Source organism: Plectrocnemia conspersa, unplaced genomic scaffold (genome assembly GCF_051122295.1).
Source record: "Plectrocnemia conspersa isolate PC_06_02 unplaced genomic scaffold, ASM5112229v1 ptg000005l, whole genome shotgun sequence".
Classification (NCBI taxonomy): Eukaryota; Metazoa; Arthropoda; class Insecta; order Trichoptera; family Polycentropodidae; genus Plectrocnemia; species Plectrocnemia conspersa.
Genome location: NW_028277169.1, coordinates 24,544,476 through 24,567,767, shown reverse-complemented (window position 1 = coordinate 24,567,767; position 23,292 = coordinate 24,544,476). Strand labels below are relative to the sequence as shown.

Genomic DNA, 23,292 nt, shown 5'->3' with positions numbered 1-23,292 from the left:
AAAATATAATTTATATATTTTTCACTGAGGACAATGTAAATGAGCAATACATAAAATAATTGTTCCATAAAACGAATTGTTTGTGCGTTACTGTCGGACAGATCAATTTATTGGTCAGAACAGTGAATACCTTATGAATAACTCTCATTCAACATTTATTTTGATGGAACATAATATTTATTTAAACGCACAATTAACTCTTAAAATAATTCTCTGTTAAAACGCACCCTTTTTCATTCGATCGTAAAATTACTTGGCATATCGATTAAAGAGACGTCTTTCCGGTTGTTAAGGCCAACGTTTGTTATTATTCGTTTGATGCGGTTACTGTCGAGCGGTCCCCTTCGGGCCGTCAGCTTAAGAGATGACCTCAGATATGTCTCGGAGGCCCGTGGTGCTCATGGCCTGCGGCTCCTTCAATCCTCCGACTCCGATGCACTTCCGCATGTTCGGTGAGCTACCACAAAACCTTCAATACGGCTTTTTTTATCCTTTATTCTTAAATGTCATTATTTTATTGAATTGTTACTACTGATGAAATTATTTATTTTTGTAAAAATAAACATGGAGCGGATGACTCACAGTCTGACATTCAGTCGTCGTTGCCATGACAACACTCGATTATTACACATTGCGTTGTTTCACTTTCACGATTTAAAATTACGAAAATAAATTAATGCACTTTTTATCAGTTTAAATTTTAGGTATTGTTTAAATTTGTGTGACCTTGAAAAAAGTAGAACATTAACTGTGCATATGTTTAGTTGTATTCGACAATTCTAGAATTTACTTTACTTATGGTACGAAATACTTGATAAATAAATAACCTATTAAAGTTTTATCAACAAAAAAATCTTACTGGAATCTTTACTAATATAATTCTTGGCCCTTTTACCTGAAACATGTAAAAACTCAGTGTCAGTGTAAAATCTCTAACACAAGTCAAAAATAAAACGGCAACTAATTATTTGATGAGTAAATAATTCCATAAATGATAATAATGTATAAAGCATTATATTTGTCAAAATTTCGATAATCTGACTCACGTTTCTCTTTATGTATTGCACTCCCTCTCAATTAATAAAAATGAACCACCACTTCTATATGTAACAATACGAATAAGCTATATTGGTTCGATGTTTCATATAGTTTATAATAAAATTGTGTTTACTTGTTTATCTACTTCTTCCATTTGCCATAATAATTAAATAATTGTGTAAAAAAAGTGTATAATTTTTTGATCAAAAACGAGTCCTTACGGTCTTTTAAGTAAGTACTAATAGAAAATATAATATACATACTTGACTACTTGAAATAGAATGAGCAAATAAACAATGGTTTTACATCCTTGAACTCAAACAGCTCATTGTCGTGGCATTGGATCGTTAATATATTTTATTTTCAACAAAAAAGTCTAAAAATACTTTTTTTGGGGCATTTTAAGTAGAGACCTTATGAACTTTCATGATAATGGAGTGATAAATATGTTTGAAATGAATGAATTAACCCACTTTTTTTTTTAATTAGGCAACGATTTTGAAAACAATTCGATATCAATATTTTTTAATCGAATTCACTTCTAACATATTTATTTTATGAATCATACAGTTTATCGCTATTTTTTATGATACAACTAATCATGACAACAATAAAAATTCATATCAATTTCAATACACACATTGTTATAATTTTCTATTATTTTTCAGAAATAGCGAAAGATCATTTTAACCTTGTGAATAATGTGTGCGTTCTCGGGGGGATAATCTCACCCGTGAACGACGGCTATGCCAAAAAGGATTTGATAACCGGAAACTACAGATATGCAATGGTCCAGTTAGCGTTGAAGTCGTCCAATTGGATCAAAGCTTCCGATTGGGAGATTAATCGAGAAGGATGGACCAAGACTAGATATTCCCTGCAATACCATCAGGTAATCCCAGTCTATTTATTTTTTTGAATCGTGATAAAAAATAAAGTAATCTGTTTTTTAACGATGTGCAATGATATTATTACAGAATTACATAAACGCTTACATGCAAGCTTCCATAAACGGAAACATGGACGATACACCTCCATCCTGGATGCCAGATGAAATTATTAATTTATCCAGAAATAATACAGGAGTGGATGAAACCGATGGCGTAGCATTAAACAATCGGATCAATAACGGAAACGATGGCGAGAGTTACATGAGAGAAAAAGTCCAAGTTCGTTTATTATGCGGAGGCGATTTATTAGAATCGTTCGCCGTTCCCGGACTTTGGTCCAATGAAGACGTAAATAATTGAATAATACCTAAAAATGATCGCATAATCTGGGTATTAAATTGTTTTTCAATATTACAGCTAGAAGCCATATTAGGCGAACACGGTTTGGTGGTAATCACGAGGAGCGGATCGAATCCGGAAAAGTTCATCTACGAATCCGACGTATTAACTCAATATAGAGTTAGTTTTCATTGAATTTTTTTTAAATATTTTTAGCGAGTTTATTTGTGTTAATTTATTCATTTATTTTAGCGTAATATTACTTTGATTACGAATTGGGTTCCGAACGAGGTTAGCTCCACAATGATACGGCGATTGGTTAGAAGAGGCGAAAGCGTCAAGTATCTCATCGACGATAATGTGATAACGTATATGAAGGCTCACCGGTTGTACGGATACGATAATCAGAGCATGTAAGTAGTTGTCTCAATTTAAATCTAGAGTGATATTAAAGGTGATGCTAAGTGTTAAAAAAATTCATGGACTGTTTTATTTTTATTAGTGTATTAAAATAAGATCCTAATGTAAGAACATGTTAACACAGACATTTCAATAAATTTTTTGATTCAAAAGATCATATTTCATTAAAAATTTGAGACTATATTTTTATGAAGGATATGCATTATATAACTATATAATAATATCGGATCACACCTAATTCTTTTACAGATTATTCTGTTTTATGAATATCGAGTGTTCATTTAAAAGAGCGCCTTAAACTTATCTATTAAATATTATAAGTAATTTTCGTCAAAAATGTCAGTTAACATGTTCTTGCTTTGTGATCTTCATATGTTACATACAAAGAAATGGTTTGCAAAAGCTACATTTTTAAAGCTCCTTTGATTAGTAAAAAATGAGATGAGCTGTAAGAATTGTTTTTTTTTTAAATTGGTAGCAAAATAGTGAATTACATTTAAATGTTATTAACTCTTTGATTGCCGAGCTTTTTAGGATCTAAATATAGGTTCGAAAAAGTGTTATTTGCCTCTGAAGCAAGACATTTAAAAATGTATCCAATTCTTTCTTCAATGATATTGTAAGATCTAAAAATTCTAGACAAAGTAACAAAAGCCGATTTATCGGATTTCGGCAACTAAAGGGTTAAAAAACATTTTATATTCTATTACTCAGTTGACGAATTTAATAATAGGATCAGTCCATGATGTTTTATGTAACACTATCTATTTTTTGTATGTATCCATGATTATTGAAATTCAAGTATTAAAATATATATTTTTATTACAAATGCTTTCACTCTTGGCGGAATCGCTCCAACAAACAGTAAGTATCTGCCAATTGTAACCTCACAATCTTGCCTTACCACCCCGTCGCCGAACGATATCGTTATGAAATCGCCCACCGAGTTCCGAAATCAGTCGAAAGATAGCGGTTCACTAAAACAGCGTAACGTTACGATCTCGTCAAAAATAATCAATTACCTAATCGGCGTGGACGAAATAGACAAAAACGACGTGTACACGTCCAGTAGCCAACTCGTGTCCAACCACGTCAGAGAGAAGCGTTCGCGGCTGACCAACAAAGTGTCGGCGTCCGGCGACCTGCCGCCCAAGTCGTTTTGCGGCGACGATCATAACTCGATCGATTCGCTGGAGAGCATGCACGCCCTGCCGCGCAAGACGGTCAAGGTGATAACCGACGTGTCGGGCGTTCATAAGATCGTCAACAGTAAAAAGAAGGTACGTGGTAACAGTTTGGATATTACGGACGACGTGTTCGTCTTTATCAATAGTAAGATGGTCGACGAGGGCGACGTTTTCAAAAGCGAACTCGACAAGTTGAAAATCGATGCCGAAGACAACGGCTCCGAGAGCGCCGGAAGCCCGAGGAGTCCGTTACGTAGCTACGATGAGATTGTTAAGTTTATTTTCTCCGAGCATGGCATCCAGGTCATAAGCGACCGAGAGACCATCGTTTGAATACTTTTTTTACTCAGTGTTCTTACGTTCCTTATTTTGTAACTATAGGTGCCAAATATGTGAACGCTTTAGACTTAACGACGGTATTATTTTACAAAACCTTCTCAGCATTATTGGTGCCAAATTAAAATTAAATTGATTCTAAACTTTTCAGATTTTAAAATATATAATTAGTCATAAAATATATAAAGTAATTTTTTTTTATAAATCAAGTTAAAATCAATATCATTATTTTATTATCTCTCATTCCTATAAAAAAATACTCTGTGTATTAGGTATTGCAATTAGAGACGTAAAATGGGAAGTTGAACTTTATTTACCCCAGTGTAAACCATTGGGTTTACGCCTGCAGGTTACAGCGGAAAATTAAAAAAAAAATTTAGCTATGCATATCATATTCGAAATGATCGTATTTTTCGGGTCAGAATTTATATTAAATGCTCAGAATATGAGCGGCTAGAATAAATATTAAACTGACAGAATTTATATTAAATGGTTGGAATTTATATGAAATGGTAAGAAATTTTTTGACAGATGGTCAGAATTATTTTTTTCATTTGGCAATGGTGCTGTTGCTATAACGCTAAAGATTAATTAATTAGATTCTTTGAGAATTATTCATGGGGTGTCCAATGTTCTGACTAATGCTCACTCGCACCTAACCTTTCCAATAGTCTTGGTGCGAGAGAGATATTTTATAAGATATTTCTAAAAAAAAATTCTTGCCGAATTATATTTATTAATATTAATATTTTTTAAATTCACATGATCATCCTATATTTTTATTCTAGCCATTTGATATTTATTCTGACCCAGAATAATATAATCATGACCAAGTTGTTGATAAAATTCTGATCATTAAATTTGTTGCCTATTTTTAACATAATAGAGTATTTAAAATAATCATTAATAAAACTTCGAAACACTTCTTTAAAAATAAATTAATGACAAAATTTATTTTGGATTCAAAATTTACACATTTAACGTTTTATTTCAATGTTTTACGCGATTTCTGAAAAATATCAGCTAGGCTTTGTTAACTCGCGTTTAAGAACAATTTTTGCTTTTTACTAGTTTTGGGTTCTGGAGATGGTCCCTTTATACCCGTCTTTCGTTACTTCAATTGTGTAAAGTGGCTGAACTCCGATCCTACTAAAATTAGGTCGCATTGTGATAAACTTTCAGTATTATAAAAAATCAGTATTGACCACTTTTTTGGCCAATATTTCTATCATCTTTGGAAAAAATCCTTGAACTATCTTCTTCGTGTTATATATTTATGTGTATTTATTAAAATTTTAGTACTTCACTACTTCACCCTGCCTGAGATTTGGGTATAATTAAATTCAATGTTTGGGCTATCAAAGCAATATAAGGTAAAATGGGTATTGTTATGGAAATTACATAAATTGAAAATAGTTTCGTTGACCACTGTAACTCAAATTTAGTGACGCCAAAGCTCACTGTGCAAGAGTCACAGATTTTTTTTATTTATAGTTGAAATACTATATATTAAAAATACATTGAAAATTACACGAAGATAGTACATTTACTTGAATAACAAAAAGATCGTCACAAATCAAATTGCCTCCTTCTGGAGTTTTATCTATGCTAATTACACATTTCTAATACATGATCTAATCCTCAGAATGTAGGGTATGATAAGCTCAACTTTAGCACTCTGATTTTTTGGATCAGCCTGAGATTTTCAAAAAAAGTTTTGCCTCTTTTTTATGAATGGCCTGATTTATGAAGAACATACTAGTTTTTCCATATACAGTGAAATCTCTTTGTAACGAATACCAAAATAATATAATTCCCAGTATAACGAATCTTCAATTTGTCCCCGAAAAACTTTCATACAAAATGTTTTCATTATAATGAGACTGATCTCAGTATAACGAAATATTTTGATCCGAATTCAAGAATGACGTTACAACTTGCCACAATATTTCTCCGAATTCAGTTCGTCCTTGACTTGGCGTGTGCCGGATGTGTTCACAAGTGACATTAAAGGTGTTTCGCCGATCCTCAAACTTTTTTATAAAACATTTTTTTAACAAATTTTATTATCGTTAAAAATTGACGAAAAACGATCTGTCAATCTTATAAGGTATTGTTTTGCTGCTGTAATAATACGGTAATTAAAAATAAAATAAAATTATATCATCTTTACATTCAATATAACAAATTTGCAGTATAACGAAAAAAAAATTTTGGTCCCGTGAGCTTCGCTATACTGAGATTTCACTATAGTAAACGCTTATAAACTTTTGTCTCGTGAAACCTTCCTTAACACGTTGACTGCCAATAGAATTTTCGTAAAATGTCCAATTAATAGTTTATTGTTTTTAGGTTTAATTTAATATAATTGTTCGGAATACAATTATTTAATTTGTTTTGAGATATTATTGGGGTAAATTACAGTGTTTTTTATGTGTCGGTAAAATATGATAATTCGGCCAAGTTTAATAGTAGTTTATACATAATGTGTGGCCGACAGTGCAAAGTGACAATCTAAAGTTAGGTATGTCGTGTCGGCCACCGGTGGTCGACACGGCCTGATTGGAATACCTTGGTGTCAGCCACCGGTGGCTGACACGGCAGTCAACGTGTTAAGCATTAACAATATTACCGTGGACAGATTGCTTGAAATGTCTAATTTCTCATTTCAAAGCATTGCCTAAACATTGTGTAATTTTATCCCTATATACCCTTGTATAGTGTTTTGAAATTGTAGCTTTATGCCAAACTTCCAGCTATTTGCGTCTCTAATTGCAGTGATAATTTTAACTCCTAAATATTTAATAAAACAAACTGAACAATGATTCAAATTACGCATGATATACCCTTAACACTTGTAAAATCCTATTATATATAAATGTTTTTCCTTATTATAGTGGATATACACGTTTTCAATTTATTTCAAAGTCGATGTAACTACATGTGTAGTACAATTTTATTTGTAGTTCAATGTGATTATTTTGTAGTTGATGTTAATCCAATTTATTAATGTGGCACACTTATATATTTTTATTTTCGACATTTTGAGATTTGATGGTGAATGTCATTAAAACTCATTTTTTCACTGTAAAATTATTATTATTTTAAGTAAGAGTCAATTACCGTAAAAACTGGGTTTAATATGATTTTATATTAAATAAAGTGAAAAAATGAATTATAATAATATTCGATTTTTAGTCAATTGAATTATATTTAATAAATACAGGGATTGATATGACAATTATTAAAACTAAATGTATATTTTAGATTAAGTTATGTTTTATATTTTTTTATGTTCATTTTCGAAGACTGCTTTAGCATGTGACCTTTAACCTATATCACAAATTTCCATTTCCGATTTTATCCACTGCACATTTCTGCTGTATTAAGCTCTGCAGTAAAACTATCATTATTTATTTATTTTTATGACAAATAATGATATTGTATCTACATCTCAACGATGACGTTTATATTGATACATAACTATTAGGTTGATTTCGTGTTAGAATTATTTTGATACGGATTCTATGATTATCATAACAAATAATTTAAATTTAATTACATACTTATAGAATAGAATTTCCTTTTTTTGCTCTATATTTCGATAGTAACTCTATCTTCTTTAGTTGTGTCGAATAATGTGTACAATGCCTTTTTTTGTTGCATGTCATTGCAGGACGGAAACAGTGCATGCCTTCTCTAGCTGACATTATGCTGTTAATCGGAAACACTTGCAACAAACGCATGCGCCTCACCGACAGCGACGAAACGTCCAAAGTAGCCGATCGGGTCAACGGAAATACAGTTTATTTCAACATATAGCGAGTAGAGAAATAGATTGTCGCCACAAACTGTCGGCCCGGCCTTTGTTAGCTAGATATAGTACAGTCACAATTTTCACAGGGCTTATATGTCTGTTCTTTGCTTTTGTTCTTAGCTTACCAGTCTTCAAATAATAGATAAATAAAACGTTAATGTTTTCTAATCTTCCAAAGAGAAACTACTACACCTGCGTCACTATCCATTTTTTAATGAAAATAAATAAAATAATAAGAACCTCTGTCTTCTTGATCGTGGCTTTTATTCAAACTACTAAAATTGAGCTCAGATAATTTTTAATGTTATTTTTCTGACACTACATAATTAATTTTTGTCAATATTTTATCTTATAAAATAATCCTCTCGCTTTTGCTTACATTTATTTATATTAGAACTATATCAAGTTCAGAGTAAAATAATCATCGACTCTTTGTATTATTGTTAGCTTGTGAAAAATGCATTTTATTTTCAAATAACGCGACACAAAAATGTATCAGTTTAGTTAATTTATTACGCATAAAATTGTGCTGATTGTGTAGTTGTTTTATAAATTTTATTACTTATTCTTAAGTTCAAGTTCTTTATTTAGAAATAGAAATATTTGCACTCCATTAAAATGAAATGTTATATTATTATTGAAATATATTTATTTATTAATATAATAATTGATTTTGTCTTAGAAAGGTATGTGATATAATTATTTTGTGAATAAATGTTGTATATTATAATATACATATATAAATAAAATAATAAAAAAGGGTATAAAAATATATCGTACAATTAATGTATGCATTTTAATAAAAAAAAACTACTCAAATTTTAACGTTGATTGTAAATGTACATATACTATTACATACATTAACCCTTTGATGGCCATGCCAAAATATATCGTTATTGATAAATTAGGCTATAATAGGTTAAAAAACATAACTCTCTAAACATATTTAGCTTAAGTGTCATATCTATATATCTGCATGACAGCAAAGGGTTAAAAAAATATTTGATAGTGGGATAGTGCATTTCATTTTAATCTTGACCCTTCATATTTGAATAACTTCAATAGCTTTGAAAACATTATCCGTCCTATTTAAAGTAAATTTTGTTACGTCACTTCTATCGTCACACGTAATCCAAAATTTGAACGTGTATAAACATTGAACAGACCAGGATTCAGGGTATTATGTATTCACCTTTTATTTTCTTTGGACGCGAGAAGTAAAAATATATTAATTGAACGTTATGTGATTCTTCCGCACAATGTCCTATTTTTCCGTTATTTTATGATGTAATAATGTCTATTTTTCTATTTCATGTTAAATCTTTTACGATAGATCATTCCACACCTGTAAATAGTGTAACAGTCGTGTTTAGTAATGTGATTTTATCGACTGATTACAGATTTATGTTTATAGTATATATATTATGTATGTGCTGAAATTGTATGTATATTTACTTATTATGTGGTAAACAATAAAATGCTTTAAAGATTACGTTTTGTCTTATTATTGTAACAAACGATACTTTTTAATGGTAATTTATATTTCATGTTCTATGAGCAACACAGTCGTAAATATTGACTTGTCCTAATAATAAAAACAAAATAATTTTGTTGCTTTCTTGTCGATTAGTGTCTTATCTAGTATCGGAACATTTTGCCTTTTTTTGTTTTACTACTGTCATATATAAAGTGTTAGTTCTCTTTCCAAACTGCTGTCGAAGGTTTTACACCCAAGATGTTCTTCATCAAATATTGCTTTCAATTTCTATTTTCTAGTAGAACTTTGTTTACAAGACAAGACATCTATTTGTTATTTCCTCGGAAATAACTGAGGCAAAGTAATCTCGGCACTGTACTTGTTCCGTAATCTAACATTTTTATTGAATGACTTATTATTAATTGTTTAATCAAAGCCTAAATGCGATAGTTAATTGAATTGTAATTGCTGGTCATCTCAAGTTTTGACCACTTTACTCTCAATCAGATATGAAGATCGAAACTGACATCATTTCTGATGCAGAGGATAGTCTTTTATCAAAAATTTCCACGAAGGGGAACCTCTGTGCAGGGCCGCTGAAAGCAAACCCGGGCCCTGGGAAAATAATGATTCTGGGCCCCATGACAAAAAAGTATTTTTTACCATCGTAATACAGTGAAATCTCAGTATAGCGAAACTCATGGGACCGAAGAAAAAATTTCGTTATATTGAATGTAAGGAAGATAATATATATTTTTTTTTATTTTTATTTACCATGTTACTACAACATCAAAATAACCTCTTACAAGATTGACTGATCGTTTTTTGTCCATTTTTAAAGATACTGTAATGAACACAATAAAATTTGTTAAAAAAATGTCATAAAAAAATTTGAGGGTCGGCGAAACACCTTGAATATCACTTGTAAACACATCCGGCACACGCCAAATCAAGGACGAACTGAATTCGGAGAAATATTGTGTCAGGATGAAACGTCATTCTTAAAGTTTTTCGGGGACAAATTGAGCATTCGTTATACTGGGAATTTCAGTATTCGTTACAAAGAGATTGCACTGTATAACTTTTTGAATACATATTAATATGTACGAGTTAAGAGGGACTTATTTAAAAGGATGTGTGGTCGTTTTTTTAATACTTCCATTTAATCAAGTTTCATAGTATTTTATGCCATACATTTTTCTGCCCAAATTCTAGGCGGTCCCTGTTTCGAAAATGCACATTAAGACATCTTATAACATAATTACTACTTAAAATAAGTGAGAATCGAATGAAGCCTATCTAAACCGAATTTTGATCAATAGGAGAGCGCAAAAAAACTATCATCCCATCTTAAGAGTCAAAAATCCACGTCAAAAGCAATAAAATCGTGCCGTGCGGCAAATGCTTTTGACATGAATTTTTTACTTCTGATAATTGTTTTAGTGTCCTCCTATTAATCAAAATTCGGTTTGAATACACTTTGATCAATACTCTCGTGGGAGTCTAGATTTGTTATGGCCAAAACTTGGCGGCACTTGAGTAGCACTGGCGTGACGGTTATTCTCTTGACTGGCAATCTTCCGGGCATTCGGACGCGTCGTTCCGCGTCCGCTTTACTAACCATGTAAACACTTTGTAATTCAATAAAATATTACTGCAGCAGCTCAATATGTCTCTAATTGCCACCCGTCACCAACCTGTTGCTAAACTCTTACACATGTAAATAAATAATGACAAGTATGTAAATGTATATGAAATCACATAATTTTACTAGCACCTGCCAGATAAATTATATTTTCACTGGTAAATATATACATATATGTATATATCTACCGGGTATTTCGATACGATTTCACTGAAGTGATATTTTAAAAAATATTTTTGTGATAGATTTAATTGTTTTTTTTAAATGCTCCTTGATGGATAACCTGAGAATTTCTGGTTTAGAACCAGGAACAGAATTTCAGCTTTTTCAAAGGTGGGGGCAAAAGTAGGCCAGCCAGTAGTCATTTTTTTAATATTTCAATTTCATTAAGATTCATAGTATTTCATTAAATGACATGCATTTTTCTGGCAAAATTCAAGGGGGGGCAAATGCCTCCACCTGTCCCTTCCCCAAAGGACGTTCCTCAGTTACTGGTATTGTACAAAATAATCTTAAACCTATAACAAGATTAAGAGTTGATTTATTTCATTTGGCAACTGTATGGGTAAAATATTTTTTATTTCAATATTTGCATCACATACTGATTTTAAATGTAATATTTCTACAGATAACAGTTCACTAAGATCATCTTTATATTTGTTTCGTAGTTTTTTGCCTTTTCCTGAATATCATCATCATTCAAGTCGCGAAATAATCACATGAAACTGAATGCATTATTTATTTCTCTTGCTGCATCAAATCTAGTTGTCAAATTACCGATAATACAATCTATAAAAAAAAATACATTTATTCAATTCAGCTGGTGTTGTTTTTGCCTCTTTATTTCTTGGCTTCTTCGATTTTCTTATCGGCATTTTTTTAATATAATTGTCGAGTAATGTGCACTTATTAAGCAGAGCAAAATCTCAGCTGACAAAACTTTTTGGCTGGTCCATGTTTTTTTATATCTACAATCTGATAAAATATGAAACAAATTCATCTGTAGTGGTTTTCTTTGTATGCAAATTCCTTATATTTCCTGGGTGACTGTTCAGTGCATTTCTGAGAATATTTTTGTTGGCTGCAATAGAAGTATGCAACAATATATAAGATATAATTTCTTTCACAATGTGTAAAACTGCGTTCTGTTATTAAAATATTCTTTTCCATATTTCCTTATCATACATTTTTATCTATTCTTCCTAACATAAAAAGCAATGGGGTACTAATTAATATTACAGTCAGTTCTCGAGTTACGACGGGGTTCCGGTCCACAACCTTGGTCGTAACTCGAAAAGGTCGTAAGTCGAAAATCATACAAAAAATAATTAAAAACAATGCATACATGCGAAATACAAAAACAACTTTTATTGCTGACTTCAAGTTATTAACTAAATACTTTTTAGCAAATATCTACATAAATAATTTATTTATAAGAATTGATCTAGAGTATTTTTATCATCTGTGCTACTGATATCCATTGTTAATTCTTGATATTTTTCAACGAGTGCAGTGATAGTGCTTGTTTTTCTTAAAAAAACGTCCAGGTTTGTTTGTACGGTTTGTTGTTTCTTTTCTCTATAAATTTCATAATAATACGCAAGTGCTTGCTGAATAAGGCCGTGTACCCTCGAAGATCTATCGATGTCTTTGTCCATATTTTCAAATTTTTTAATAGCATCATTGATTTGGCTAAAAGCTTCAGCCATCTCTTTTAACACAATTTTTTTTGAAAAAAAACATCATTTTCCAAAAGATGAATTACATCTTCATTATCAACTTCCAGATTAAGTTGTTGAGCACATTTTACAATAATATTTGCTATCTCATCTACTTCCCCTTCTTTATTAAAATACATATTGTCATTCTATATTTTTAAGAGTTTGTTCCATATGCCGTTCATACAATTCGTCGTTACTTTGGACCGTCCTTTTGATATATTGTTTATTGCATGAAAGATGTTGTAATTTTTCCAAAATTCTCTCAATGTCTGATGTTTGTCTGTTCCTGCAATTGCTTGTGCAAAAGTGATTCTTAAATAATGGGCTTTGAAGTTAGCAATACCCCCTTGATCCATCGGCTGTAGAATGCTGGTGGTGTTTGGAGGTAAATAAACCACTTTTATATTTGGATGTGATTCCCCTGGTGTGGAGGATGGCCTGGAGCATTGTCAAGAATCAATAAAATTTTAAAGGCTATGTCGTTTTCATCACAGTTCTTCTTTACTTCTGGAATGAAACAGTTATCAAACCATTCTTGAAATTATGTATGACATAAAAAAAAAAAATTTCAACTTGTTTTTTCGTCGTAACTCCGAGTGGTCGTAAGTCGAGGTGGTCGTAACTCGAGAACTGCCTGTATTATGATTTGGAAGGGTTAGGATTTTATTTTTACATGAAAATTAAACTCTTATTTTACTTGAATTTATATTTTTTTTTCGACATAGTCATTATTATTTTTCTTGACACAATTTACTTTTTTATATATATTTATTTACTGTAAAATCACTCGAAAATGAACTCTCATAAAAAATATCAAAATAAAAATGTATTTTTAACTTATATCCGCTAAGAAGCACTCACACATACACAGTTTCTTGACAAACCATACTCTCCCAAAGATAATATCAAATTATATATATATAGTATATAATTAATCGAGCGTGAAAACGCATTTGATATAAACGCAAAAAATATATTTATTTATGTGGTTTTCATATAAAACCTTACATGAACTTGCACATTAGTGCGACTTACATTCTATAGTAACTATTTTAAAATTGTATGGCATGATTCTCGTAAATCATTCAAGTTTTTGTAATATTTGAACGCTTTAGTGGGTTTTGAATTCCAAAATAATGAGGCAAAATTCACATTTAATTGAAGAATAGTTCAAAAAAAGCACTCTGTATAATGCCCACTACTATTACAAAGAGAAACGTTTCAAACGGTATCCTTACATATATTTTTTTATGATCTAGGAACATTATATAAAAATAACATTCAATCACTAAATTAAATCTAATTGCCGTCGTACGTTGCGGTCGCGATCGGAGTAACGATCGAAAGTAAAGAACCTAACGACTAGTCGATGAGGAATCGGGTAAACTTATAGTCATTACATAGAATTCGTTTAGAATTTATCGGCATTGAAAAAATATGTACAAACATAAAAAGTTTACCACGTGTTAAATTACGATGTACAGGCACGTTCAAATAATTTTAACTTTAACTTTATAATAAGACGATCTTTAATGTGCTTAATAAATTTTATCATCGTCAAAAAAGTAACAAATATTTTCCCTAATTTTTTTTATATTGCACTAATGAAAAAATATATACGTCGTCAGTAAAATGAAATAAAAAATATATATACGTGAGTGAGTACAATTTCGTACAATACATCATATTATAACAAGTCCTAAAAATGACAATAATGTATAATTGGCGAATCTCTTATTTAAATAAAAAGCGTCGTTGAGTTAATTATTCACGAAAATGTGACTTGAGATACTTCATCATGCCGAAAGTGCGGAAGCGCTTGACACCGATGACTTTGAACACATCGTCGTCGCATATCGCAAACTGCTTATTGTTGGGGTCGAAAAGGTTTCTCTCTTTGATCAAGGCCCACATTTTCTTGACGACTTCGTGGCGAGCCATCGATTCCTTGCCCATGAGAGCGCCCAATTGAGGAGAAAGCTTGTATGCGCGTGTGTAACCTTTACCTTTACCCTAAAACAAAAAATATGATACGTTAATCTGTAAATAAATCACTTTATGAATGTAATAAGACAGTCAAAAAGAGACGAAGAATCATCGACATGCGATGTTCGTTGACAGTGGAGAGAATCAATTTATAAATCATCGAGGAAAAATTGTTTTTTTTATACATTTCCAGGAGACGATAATTTAGGGCTCATTGTTATGATCAGAACCATGAAAAATCAGTAAGTTTTACAAAAATGAAAGAATAATAGAGGAATAAACAATTCTATTCCATATTGAAACAAAAATATAACACAAATAATGAGAAATCCTTCTCTATATATTATGACTAGTTCTTGGATGCAGCAAAGATATTTTTATATATATTTCAATATAACATTGCCGCTTTATTTGCCCAACACACATATATCTGATTATTTTCTATATTTATCACTGAAAAAATTAACAAATTTCTTTGTGCATTACTAGAAAATAAGATAAAATTGAAATATACAAACGAAATTGTAGAAAACATTAAGTGAAATCGTCAATTATAAATTAAAAATAAAGTTAAAAATTTAATTGCGATTTTTATAAGGTCTACTATATATGCACGTCACACTCAAGAGCTGCGAGTTTTATAGTGTGTGAGATAAATCCGAACTTGGCATCTAAAGGGCTCAGATTATTTGACTGGCAATGAATTGATTTTCAACTTTGAAACTATTTAGTCTTCAAACTTGCATTGTAAATTTTACCATAAATTGTTAAGTTAAATATAGAATTGTATGTTTTGAATAATTCATTCGATACATTCACTCAGTTCTATTGATAATTTAAGATTTAAATCTCTATACTTACAGCACCAGCCGATTTTTTTGCACCTCCCTTGCCACCTCCTTTTCCACCGCCTGAGTTATCCTTTCCCCAATCGCTATCCGAATCAGAGTCGGAGCCTTTAGATTTTCGCTTAGGCGCCTTCTTTTTCGGTACTGGTTTCTTGGGCGCATATGAATCGTCGTCTGAGTCATTCGATCCCTCTTCTGGCTCGCTCTCCTCTTCATCCGTCTCGGTATTTTTCTTTGCTTTCTTAGCGTTGTTCTTTTTAGCAGGAGCCGGCCGCTTAGTCGGCTTCTTTTTTACTTCTTCCTTTTATAACAAAATAAAAATATATTGAAGCAAAAATAATTAAAGTAAATTGTTTTTTTTTTATTATTATTAAATACATCTTCTTCAGTTCCGTCCTCTTCGGACTTGTCTTCATCGGAGCCGTCTTCTTGAGCATCTACATATTCCTTAACGATTTCGTCGATCTCTTCCTTTTGGTGGGAGAGCGACACTGAGAGCCGCTTCTCCAGTTCAAGCCGTACCTTCTTGGACGACCAAGCTGAGAGATCCGCTTCATGGAGAATGTCTAAAAATCATCGAAATATGATATTATATAGCAATGTATAAAATATTAATAATAATTTATTTAAATATAAATTGATGATAACAATGAGTTGAACCACTGAACTGTTGTAAAATAAACAATAGTTTGCCATTGTATATATGAATAAGAGCATTGTACGTCTGAATGTGATACGGCTTTGTGCTGATTAATGTAAAAATATTTTTTTGTATTGCGAACACAATGCCTCATTCTATTAGATCCATTCTTGCGAGACTTCTGACCGACTACATTTATCTCATTTTGAAATTATATTATTCGGACTATAATTGAATTTTTCTATTACAGTATTATTATAAATGCGTTAGTAGTAATAAAATAGAAGCGAGTGGGATATTGTTTAAGAATTAGATGAATGAGCCAAAATAATTGCATAAAAATAATATATAAAGTAATATTAACCGAATTAAAGGTATTTTGGAACGTTCTGGTCTATAGATACTACATTAGCACGCTTTTCCTTTTCGTATAAAAATAGCGCACCTCCACTACAGCCATTAGTGACGCGTGTATCTAAATTCGTTTAGTGAACCATCGCCGTCTTTCACTATGTCGGGTGACGAAATTATCGACAAATATATGTAGTTTTCAACACCATTTCAATACCATTGTGACACATGACAATCGTCGTCAATGATAAAATTATTTTTTATGATTGGAATAGGTCCGAGATTCGCAAACGAAAGCGGCGCATCTCTTCGTAAGAAGAGCTGCCGCCGGGTAAACAAACTGATTCGCCGGGGAACGAAAAATGGAGGGAACGAAAAGACGGCCGAGAGAACGAAACGAATCGAAAAGCGGCCGAGAAGATTCGCTTCGAATTAACATCGGGTACTCACAGGTGATCTCCCTTTTTAGCTGCCCTTTTCCAATATCAGACATGGTCTTGCAGAACGATGTAGTACCGCAACCTGACGCGCGCCGACACAATTCTACAAGCGCTGCGTGCCTTTTCGCCAGTGTGCGTTCTACTCTTTTTTTTTAAAAACTAAAAATAAATATTATAGGCTATACAAATAAATTATTGTGCGTAATTCATCAACAAGCCTTATGTGAAAAATGCTTTAATATGTCATATAAACCAACTATTTTGAAGCTGTTCAACTATTTATTCATGGATCTCTTAAAAAACCTAAAATGACGTTCCTGAGTTTATTGAAAAAAATTGTGAAAATGACAATATTATATTGTCTTTATTGCAAAACAGTTTTTTGTACTCCCGACAGAAATTGAAATTTAAAAAAATAATCATTGTATACATTTTTAGCCTAGTTCATAACTACAATGAGAAAACCAGTTTCCGCCTGATTTGTAAACACGAATTAAGTTTTCTTTCTATTCTATTTGAATAAAAAATGTTACACGCATTTTAATACATGGCAACTATTTATTGAATCAAACTGAAACTCCATTCTTCGTTGATTTTGCATTTGAAGCTTTAGATGATTTAAAGAGCGATTACGAGTCATTTTTCCGATCTCTAAGCAATTGTAAATGCTATCAATTTTAATTAGAATAGCATCAACATCATCAACACCTTTACTCTAGAATTTTAAATTTAATTTGGGATGTTTAATAAGCTTAAACAAAGGTCATCTCACATTTTTTTGTTTATTAAGGGATGCAAACTTTTTTCCAACCCTTTCCACCCCGACATATTTTTTTTTAATTGTTCATCGTCCGCTATGCGTTTTAAGTTGGTAATATGAAATAAACAAAAGTTATTAAGCACTTAGTCAAATACCCAACAACAGCCGACGGCCACACATAGACGCATACAATGGCGCGGCACTAATCCAAGCGAATGACATTCAGGATCATGTTTCTACACTGGTCATATTTACATATGACATACTAGAAATCGTATGTATTTACCAATTACTTTCACACATCATTTGACTCACATCCTGTTATAAAAATTCAAAACTCGACAACATTTCTAATATGTATAGAAAATCACGTACCTAAATATTATACCACTTACTTACTTCTTTGTTGTTATTTACATGAAAATAAATAATTACAGAAAATTCCAACGGCTCCATAGCCCTGAAATTTGTTAAAATCTAGTAATATCTCTGATCACCGAAATTATGTTAAACTCGAATAGAACTTTACAATTCATTAGGCGAGATAGTTAGAAGTGTCATTATTTTTCCTCAAGAAAATGCTTTTTCAAAATCGTTCAAATACGAACTATAATATATAATAAATGTAGAAAAAACAAAATTTTATAGTTAATATTTTTAATGTATTGTATTGCAAATATTAATTGATTATGATTATCAAGTTAATATTTTGTTTACAATAACTAAAATATTACAAAGTAATAATACGATTATTGGTATAAAGCAGTGATCGATAATACATAAGTCATGACAAAAACGCATGTAATAGGCATGCTTAAAAAGTAATATAAACTATTCACATCTTAAGTATTAAAAACCTAGCGTACTACTGAGGTCTATATACATATAATTTTACAAATACTTATATAAAAACATTAACTGTATTGATATATTTATGAGATTATGTGATAATTATATATTATACATTGTTCTGTATCGAATTCGATGTTTTATTACTTATATTCCTATTATGGCACTAAGATTGCGCAAATATTGCTATTATATTACGAGTTTTGATCATAATTTTCCTTTTGATTTTTTCAAGTTGTTTGGATTCGGTTGTTGCAAGCATTCGCACCACGGAGTGAAACTTTTATCACAAATCAAATTAATGTTAAACACTGTTAATGATACATTATCGATGACTAATCGATGCTCGTTGATTTTTTCATAGTCTACGTTGTGCAAGCCAGTGTCACGGTCTCGTCTTCTAGTGGCTTCGTATTGATTATAACATTTGACAGTGTCTCTTCTACGATGTGCTCTATCGTGATTGTGGCTAAAATATAAAATAAATTATTTGTTAGCAAATAAGTAATTAATCAATAGCAAATTGAAACTCACGTGAACGTGTTGGTTCTATCTGTGGAGAGATTTACCGGTCTGCTAACTTTCAACTGTGCTTCCTTCAACCGTACATAAAACTCGTCGTCTTCCAAGCCCCATCCCCAATATTTATTAGACATTCCGTCCACCATTTCGAAATGTTCGCGATTAATCAATAATATTCCACCGACAAACGTCGAATAATTGTATCGCGGATGGTATTCTGGACTAGCGACGTGAAACGGTCCGTCTCTTGGATACGCATAAGACAAGTTGAGATTCAATGGTAGCAAATCTACGTCGTGCATAACTATGTAATCAAAATCGGATTTAACGAGCATAAATCCGACGTTGATCAACGAAGCTCTGTTAAAACGATAGCGATCCGATTGATTTATTACGAATATGTGATAAGCTATTTTTTGATTACGTAAAAATTCATCCATGTGATTTGCGAACACTAAAAGTTCGTCAAATCTATCCCTAAATGGAACTAAAACGGCCAACTTGTGTTTGGCATCGCTAAAGTGAGTATTTCTAAATATTTGCGGTTCTGGAAATTTATCATCACACAAGCAATTATCTGAAAATATACAAAATAACAACTAAATCGATAATAAATATTAAAATTAAATGTTATATATACACAGAGATTTTATGTACCTAAAGGCATAGAAGACATGGCAACTAAGCATGCAAATGCAAAAGTTGCAAAAATGCATAGAATAAGGGCCGCACTCAAGCCTACGCGACGCCCCATCATTCAAAATCATTTCGAGCACTCCTACGAAAATGACATTTGGTATAGTATTGCCACTGACAAAAAATTCACTACAACCTCAACAAATTCATTTATTATTTTAGTAAATAAAATTAAATGCTAAATTTTCCTTCGTTAAGAGTAGTTTTAGAAAAATAAAAAAAATAAATCCCAAGTAATGACATTATATCATTTATTCATTATAATGATAATAGGAATATTTAACCAGTAAATGCTAGTGTTTTTTTACAAAAAATAACTATATTGTAAGTAAACAAAAGTAATCTAACTTCAATTTCAAAGCTTTGAAAAAATGCAAATTTAAAGATATATTCGATTTTTTTTTATTAATCGAATATTTCATGTATTTCATTTATTATAAAAGTAAAATAAATTAATGGCCCACCTCTGGACCTTTTGCAGCAGCCAATTCTTTTGATGACTTTTTCGTTCATTTCGGGCTGCCAAATAATATTTTTAGGTGCTCCAACGTTTCAGATTTGTCGGCGTAGACGTGACTCTTAGCGTAACTCCGTAAAATGTAACGGCTTAAAAAATCTTGGCGGCCATTTGACGTCACCAAAACTTGAAATAATGCGACCTCAGAACTTTTCACGAAAAGCATCCAACCACATATTTTCCACATCAATATCCTCGATTTCGTGGCAAAAATATTAGGTAATCATTTATCTATAACACTCACCATTGCCATTAAAAATAAGTATTATTATTTCAGTAATACTAAACACAAATAAATTATTCATTAAAAAAAATATTTTTAATTTTTTCCCACTGCCCAAAATAACTTCATATTTGGACCAAAAAGCGAGTCACTGTTTTTATTGTTTTGGCGTTTATCTGTCATCTGAGTTGCAATGTCGTTGCCACACTTTTTTAAAATTGGTATAATGTTAATCCATTTTATCATATTCATTTTTAACTCTCTCTGAAACTGTTGATTAACTATATACATACATATATTATTTATGCAATGGAAGATGTCTTATGTATGTTAAGGATTTAATAATTATCTTTCATTCACTTTATACATACATATTATATTCAATTAAAATTCAAACCTAAATAGAACGCTACAATTTTTTTTGTGGACTTTTGGTTATATTATGAATTTCTTCCGTTATTAATATTTTTTACAACACCTTTGTTTTTAGTTAACCTATTCTTATTTATAGTGATGTAAATGTACACAAGTATTTTAATAAGAATTCCTTTTATAATTTAATTAAGAAGACACTCTTCCCTTACACTAATCAATGTTAATTCTTGTTAATAATTAGTGGTGTTTATTTTTGGTAATCGGAGACCTCTGAATTAGATGTTTCTTTTAAATATTGATTTTTATTTTTACAGAACCTGATTTTGATAATGAAAAAGAAACATTTGATTCTATTGACACAACTGATTGTAAAGTTAAGGTAAATGAAATTCTTAAACTATGTCAATATGATGACAACAGTGAAGAAACATACTTAAGCAATGCAGACGACATGTTTGAATCAGGTTACACATATTTACATACTATATATATTATTATAATAAACTTAGAGTATTGCTTATCGTGTGATTTCAGAAATGCACGATGTTAAAGATATTATACTAGTTAAAAAGGATACGAATTTTGATAATCAATCTCAGCAAATTTCAGATGTCAAAGTGTCAACGCAAGTAATATTTTAATTTATTTTTAAATGTATTTGAATATTTACAACATATCTAACAAATAAAATACTTTTTTAGAAACAAAACAAAAGAGATCAACATGATATCATCCATAATTCTTATAAAATTCAATGTAATATATGTGATAAAACATTCAAAACTAGAACCAAACTTTCAATACATATGAGAGCTCATAGCGATGCTCGTGACTTTGGTTGTAATAAATGTGGTAAAACGTTCAAGTTTAAAAGTGGAATTTCAGCGCATGTGAAAAATTGTGAAAAATCATATAAATTTAAATGCATACTTTTAGGACATATGATAGCTCATAGCAACGCTCGTGACTTTGATTGTGAAAAATGTGGAAAAGCACACAAATGTAGAAGCAGTCTTGAAACACATATGAAAACTCATAGCGATGTTCGCAACTTTGAGTGTGAGAGTTGTAGAAAAACATTTAAAACTAAATCTGTGCTTTTACGACATAGGAAAGCTCATAGTGACACTCATGACTTTAAGTGTGATCAATGTGGAAAATTATTAAAAAATATAGTCACTCTTTCGCGACATGTAAAAACTCATAGTGCTGCTCGTATCTTTGAATGTGGAAAATGTGGAAAAGCATTCAAATTTAAATACGAACTCATACGGCATATGAACTCTCATAATAATGCTCGTGTCTTTCAATGTGAAAAATGTGGAAAAGCTCTCAAAACCAAATCCGGTATTTCATTGCATATTAAAAGCCATAGTGACATTCACGTATTTGTATGTGATAAATGTAATGAAATGTTCAAAACTAAACTTAATCTTTCACAACATATTATGAAAACTCATAACAATGCCCGTGACTTAGTCACTTGAACATGAATCTGGTTGTAAAGAGGTAAAAACTAGTGATGTATTGGCCCGGGAACTCATGAGCGTTCTAATATACGAGAAGTGACAACCGTATGTTTATTTCTTTCAAAAACTTTAATTGGATTTACAAGCTGTATTCTTAATACTATTCTTGTTGGTCAGGGGCTAAAATAATGGAAAGATGGATTAAATCTGCTCTCGATATAACCCACCACAATTTTTCCAACAAAACACCAAAATGACAAAATACACCTAGAGTTGCAAAGGCTCAATTCTCTTGCACGACAATACGCTACGTAGATGGCATGGTCGGTGCAACAACTAATTATACAGATTAGAAATCTGTCCTGCTCAAACATGCAAAGCGACTAACCTTTTATAACTGTGTAATTTTACTATACTTTGGTTGGCTATATCAACTGAGTCGAAAAAGCTAAGGCATGGAGAAGCATTGGAAGAATTGTTCTAAATTTTATGAAAATTTCAAAGCAAAGGTTAACAAAGACAAGAATGAGTGTTGTAAGTACAATTTATTAAATTATTTTATGTTGCAATATTCAGTATTATATGTTATTATATTGCCATTGTAATTCGCTATCTTTAATTGAATTTACTGATCTGTCTACATGGTAATTTTTAATGTTTTCAAATTGTACTAAACACTTTATAGGCGGGGCACTTATTTATAAGTGTTTTAAGGGACAATCGTGATCGGATGCACTTTCAAATAT

The 23,292-nt window shown here is 31.2% G+C and overlaps 3 protein-coding genes and 1 long non-coding RNA gene across 7 annotated transcripts; 2 read left to right on the top strand and 2 right to left on the bottom strand.

Annotated features, from left to right (window-relative positions):
• The first annotated feature begins 309 nt into the window (after positions 1–309).
• On the top strand, positions 310–18,872 carry Nmnat (nicotinamide mononucleotide adenylyltransferase). Of its 4 annotated transcripts, XM_088186741.1 has the most exons (7): positions 310–452; positions 1,707–1,930; positions 2,016–2,276; positions 2,346–2,447; positions 2,520–2,680; positions 3,553–3,967; positions 7,887–8,204. In XM_088186741.1, the coding sequence occupies exons 1-7, from the start codon at positions 365–367 to the stop codon at positions 7,911–7,913; spliced, it is 1,278 nt and encodes a 425-aa protein (XP_088042867.1). In that variant the 5' UTR covers positions 310–364; the 3' UTR covers positions 7,914–8,204. The 4 variants fall into 4 exon arrangements, with proteins under 4 accessions (XP_088042867.1, XP_088042868.1, XP_088042869.1 ...); XM_088186742.1 differs by lacking the exons at positions 3,553–3,967; positions 7,887–8,204 and adding an exon at positions 16,971–18,872; XM_088186743.1 differs by lacking the exon at positions 3,553–3,967 and having other exon boundaries at positions 7,887–8,384.
• Positions 13,562–17,234, bottom strand: Non2 (upstream activation factor subunit spp27 homolog Non2). Its single transcript, XM_088186748.1, has 4 exons — positions 17,146–17,234; positions 16,083–16,270; positions 15,718–16,005; positions 13,562–14,883 (listed from the first exon to the last, which is right to left on the bottom strand). Exons 1-4 carry the CDS (start codon positions 17,186–17,188, stop codon positions 14,635–14,637), a joined length of 768 nt encoding a protein of 255 aa, XP_088042874.1. The 5' UTR covers positions 17,189–17,234; the 3' UTR covers positions 13,562–14,634.
• On the bottom strand, positions 18,536–20,761 carry beta4GalT7 (beta-1,4-galactosyltransferase 7). Its single transcript, XM_088186746.1, has 4 exons — positions 20,427–20,761; positions 19,924–20,044; positions 19,279–19,843; positions 18,536–19,213 (listed from the first exon to the last, which is right to left on the bottom strand). Exons 2-4 carry the CDS (start codon positions 20,021–20,023, stop codon positions 18,952–18,954), a joined length of 927 nt encoding a protein of 308 aa, XP_088042872.1. The 5' UTR covers positions 20,024–20,044; positions 20,427–20,761; the 3' UTR covers positions 18,536–18,951.
• A 91-nt stretch (positions 20,762–20,852) lies between these two features.
• LOC148235251 (uncharacterized) lies at positions 20,853–22,237 on the top strand. Its single transcript, XR_015809712.1, has 4 exons — positions 20,853–20,923; positions 21,392–21,541; positions 21,612–21,706; positions 21,779–22,237. It is a non-coding gene; the product is annotated as an uncharacterized LOC148235251 (long non-coding RNA).
• Positions 22,238–23,292: the final 1,055 nt, after the last annotated feature.

What these genes read in the sequence shown, in the direction of transcription:
- Nmnat (XM_088186740.1), top strand. Translation starts at nt 365, where the DNA reads ATGACCTCAGATATGTCTCGGAGGCCCGTGGTGCTCATGGCCTGCGGC. An exon ending in GATGCACTTCCGCATGTTCG is followed by an intron (nt 453 to 1,706) that starts GTGAGCTACCAC and finishes ATTATTTTTCAG; the next exon opens with AAATAGCGAAAGATCATTTT. An exon ending in GGATACGATAATCAGAGCAT is followed by an intron (nt 2,681 to 3,552) that starts GTAAGTAGTTGT and finishes TCCAACAAACAG; the next exon opens with TAAGTATCTGCCAATTGTAA.
- Non2 (XM_088186748.1), bottom strand. Translation starts at nt 17,188, where the DNA reads ATGTCTGATATTGGAAAAGGGCAGCTAAAAAGGGAGATCACCT. An exon ending in AGGACGGAACTGAAGAAGAT is followed by an intron (nt 16,006 to 16,082) that starts GTATTTAATAAT and finishes TTGTTATAAAAG; the next exon opens with GAAGAAGTAAAAAAGAAGCC. An exon ending in CAAAAAAATCGGCTGGTGCT is followed by an intron (nt 14,884 to 15,717) that starts GTAAGTATAGAG and finishes TTTTTGTTTTAG; the next exon opens with GGTAAAGGTAAAGGTTACAC.
- beta4GalT7 (XM_088186746.1), bottom strand. Translation starts at nt 20,023, where the DNA reads ATGATGGGGCGTCGCGTAGGCTTGAGTGCGGCCCTTATTCTATGCATT. An exon ending in CATGTCTTCTATGCCTTTAG is followed by an intron (nt 19,844 to 19,923) that starts GTACATAAAATC and finishes GTATATTTTCAG; the next exon opens with ATAATTGCTTGTGTGATGAT. An exon ending in GATAGAACCAACACGTTCAC is followed by an intron (nt 19,214 to 19,278) that starts GTGAGTTTCAAT and finishes TTTATATTTTAG; the next exon opens with CCACAATCACGATAGAGCAC.